Below are 3,089 nucleotides of genomic sequence, written 5' to 3'. Positions count from 1 at the left end.
AGAGAGGAGAGCTGGGCAGAGAGGCGAAGCATGAGCAGATGAGGAGGTGGAGGCATGAGACTCAAGAAGGTCAGAATGGGGTTAAGGGACCCTGGACCAGGCAGACAGCAAAGCAAGCAAAGGGATGTAGCTGAGAAATCACCTGGAAGGACAGAGGGTGGCACCCTGGGATTCACCTTGAGTGAGTAGGGAGCAGAGCACCAAGGTTTGGTCCTGGAACTGAGGCCTCTTGAGGAGGAGGGCTGAGGGAGACAGGAGTGACCAACAGGGAAATGTAGGGTGGACTGATGTGATCAGAGAGCACCTGAAGGGCGGTAGAGCAGAAGCAAGGCCCAGCTGGGACAGGAGATGATCTGGCAGACAGACGATGGCTGGCAGAGGAAGGAGAGAAGAGGGGCGGACAGCTAGACCCAGGGCTCTGTGCAGAGCGAGACTGAGCACCAAGGTGTCAGGCATGGCTTAGCAGGCACAGGGGCAAGAGGGAGGGCTGAAGGCCAAAGACCCAGAGCAGTGGCTCCCAACCTTTTTTTGCCCATGCCCCACCTAAGCATCTCTAAAATCCTGATGCTTCCCCCGGCCCGTGGCATATAATTCCCATTATTCAAAAAGTGAACTCCGATTCATGTGGAGGACACCTAAAAGGCCACTAACTTGGTCTAAACAAGCTTCCAAAGAAGATGGCATCCATGAAAGAGAAAAATAAAAGGACAACAGGACAGTTGAAATACTGAGGAAGAAATAACCCAGAAATTGCCCAAAAATAACAATTGAAGTGATATCAAAAAATAGCAAATAAACTTTTAAACATATAACAGATGCTGGGGGGTAGGGGAGGCTGGGGGTAGGTCAATGGGGGGGGGGGAAAGGACACAGATGTACTAGTATTTGTAAGACTTTAAACGATAAAAAAAACAAAAAAAATAAAAACGAAACCTATAACAGAGAACTGAAGTGCATACATATGTCACAAAAGATCTCTCTCTACTGTACTAGTATATGAAGCTCCTAGAAGCTTAAGAAATACAAGAAATTCACTCTTATCAACTCGTTTGAAATCGCCCCCGTTAAATCCAAATTGCCCCACTGTGAACGGTGGGAACCACTGACCCAGACTGATGATGAGGAAGAGGTAGGGGAATCAGAGGACGAGGCTCCCCAAGGGCTGTGCCCCAAGAATGTGCAACAAAGGGGTCCCAAAGGAAACAGGAAAGGTTACCAGTAACGAGGTTTGCGTGTCCCTGGAGGAAATCACAGTCCAGGTTCACAGGCTGTGAGTAGAGGGCGTAGGCAAGCGGGCAGATGCAGGAGAGTACATGAAGGCCAAGGAGACGGCAGTGGGGTGTGAAGAAGGTGAGGAATGAGGTAAGGAGCACACAGAGCACCGTGGGCATCAGCCAGGAGGTGTACAGTCGGTGGCTGCAGAAATGTCACCTGGCTCAGGAAGGACAGTTTTCTTGCTACGTATGCAGTAGAGAAGCAAAGCAGGAAAGATGATGAACCCAGGCCCAAGAGGTAGGACATCAGGTGAGCACATTCGGACTGTGGAAGAGTGTAGTAGAGGAGCCAGATTCCAAGGGCACAGAAGAGTGAGAAAGGACAGGGGACGATCGAACTGCACCCAAAGAATGGTAAAGAACGAAAGCTGGGTGGCGACTAGCAGAAGGCAGGTACTTTCCTACCATGGGTGACTCAAGGGCGGGAAGGAGCCCACGCAGGGTGAAGATCACAGAGTGGGTAAGGCCAAAGTGCAATGCCGGCCTGGTGGGATGAGGTCAGAGCAGGATGAGGTGTGGAGAAGTGGCCCATGGAAAAGCCTGGGGACAACCCTGTCAGCGCAGGGCTAGGCGAGAGGAGGTGAGGTTACAGAGAAGGCCAGGTAAGCCACCACCATCTACAATGGTGGACCCACAAAGGTAAGGAACACGGGACTGCAGATGGAGTCAGTAGACCCCTCTTGGGGATGAGAGAGCAGGCAATGGGGGAAGGAGGATAGTAAGTGAAGGGACGAGTACAGGTCATGGAAGGACCAATCAATCCTTCATCTGACTAGCAAGTCATAGGGGAAGCAGGATGGGACACTGAGGGTCAAGCAGAGGGTGGAGCATGGACGCAGGGCGAGGTGGGATCTGGGGTCGAGTCTGGAGGCATTTCTGGTGTGCCAGGGTTGGAGAAGAGGACAGGCTTAAGATCCATGGGATTTCGGATGGGGTTGGGTGAAGGGAGCCAAGCTCCATGCACGGGAATACCCAACTCCTTTAATGGAGATTGTGGGCTGATTCCTTGTCAAGTGGTGGGCATGATGAGGACGGGTTAAAGAACAGGAGGGCAAGACCAGGGAATCCACCCAGAGAGCCCACTGGAGAGTAGCCGCAGGATAGGGGGAAGGCAAAAGTCTGGTTGGCGGAAAACACACCAGCACTTGAGAGGACCACAGGGGCTCTGGGGAAGGATCATGCCAGGGGAGTGAGAAGAGGGATAGCATCGAGAACAGGAAGAATAGCAAGAGCTGAGAACGTCCTGGTCCTGGGACAAAGGTACTTCCACAAGGCACCAGAGTCATAAAGGTAGGGAGGAAGGAGTAGCTTACGCGTGGGTGTGTGTGTGTGTGTGTGTGTGTGTGTGTGTGTGTGTGTGTTTTGGAATTGTGGTGGTGGCGTCAGATAAATAATGGTGTTTTGCAGATTGGGGTTGGAAGGGAGTCGGGTAGTTGCAGGAGGACAGTGTCAGGACAGTGAGAGAATGGTGCGAACGCTGGGATCTTTCAGGAAAATGTGTCAATGGCAACCAGTAGAAGGCTAGAGGCCCAAGCGTTGAGTGCAGCCCAGGAGTCAGGTTGGGCTTCCACAGCAGTGATTCTTCCCGGGGGGGGGGGGGTGAGTTTCACCCCTAGGGTGGGGTGGTCCCGACCCCCACTTGACCTATCTACATTCTTAAGGGGGAGCAGTCCCTGCTTTTTAACCCCAACCTCAACCAAATCCAAATAATACGCCCAAAAACCTCCGCAAAAAAGTTGTCTAAATTCCTTTCATGAGGGGTCATGATCCCCTCCGGGCTAAAAATCATTGAGTTGTAAGGGGCCCTATAGAAGA

At 52.0% G+C, this 3,089-nt stretch overlaps 1 protein-coding gene across 6 annotated transcripts in view; it reads right to left on the bottom strand.

Annotated features, from left to right (window-relative positions):
- COPG2 (coatomer protein complex subunit gamma 2) overlaps positions 1-3,089 on the bottom strand; it is a 197,789-nt gene that overhangs the window by 96,033 nt on the left and 98,667 nt on the right. For 3 of the 6 annotated variants that reach the window (XM_023753521.1, XM_023753522.1, XM_023753523.1), the window contains one exon: positions 14-371. The exons of 2 other annotated variants lie outside the window; for them this stretch is intronic. In XM_023753521.1, coding sequence (XP_023609289.1) covers positions 139-371 — 233 coding nt within the window. In that variant the 3' untranslated portion in view covers positions 14-138. Of the gene's footprint in view, positions 1-12; positions 372-3,089 lie in introns of those variants that run through there. One more of the 6 variants, XM_023753520.1, reaches the window with a different exon arrangement.

The sequence above is a fragment of the Myotis lucifugus genome, unplaced genomic scaffold (assembly GCF_000147115.1).
Source record: "Myotis lucifugus unplaced genomic scaffold, Myoluc2.0 scaffold_46, whole genome shotgun sequence".
Classification (NCBI taxonomy): domain Eukaryota; kingdom Metazoa; phylum Chordata; class Mammalia; order Chiroptera; family Vespertilionidae; genus Myotis; species Myotis lucifugus.
Note: the sequence above shows the minus strand (reverse complement) of the source record. Positions and strands in the feature narration are given on the sequence as shown.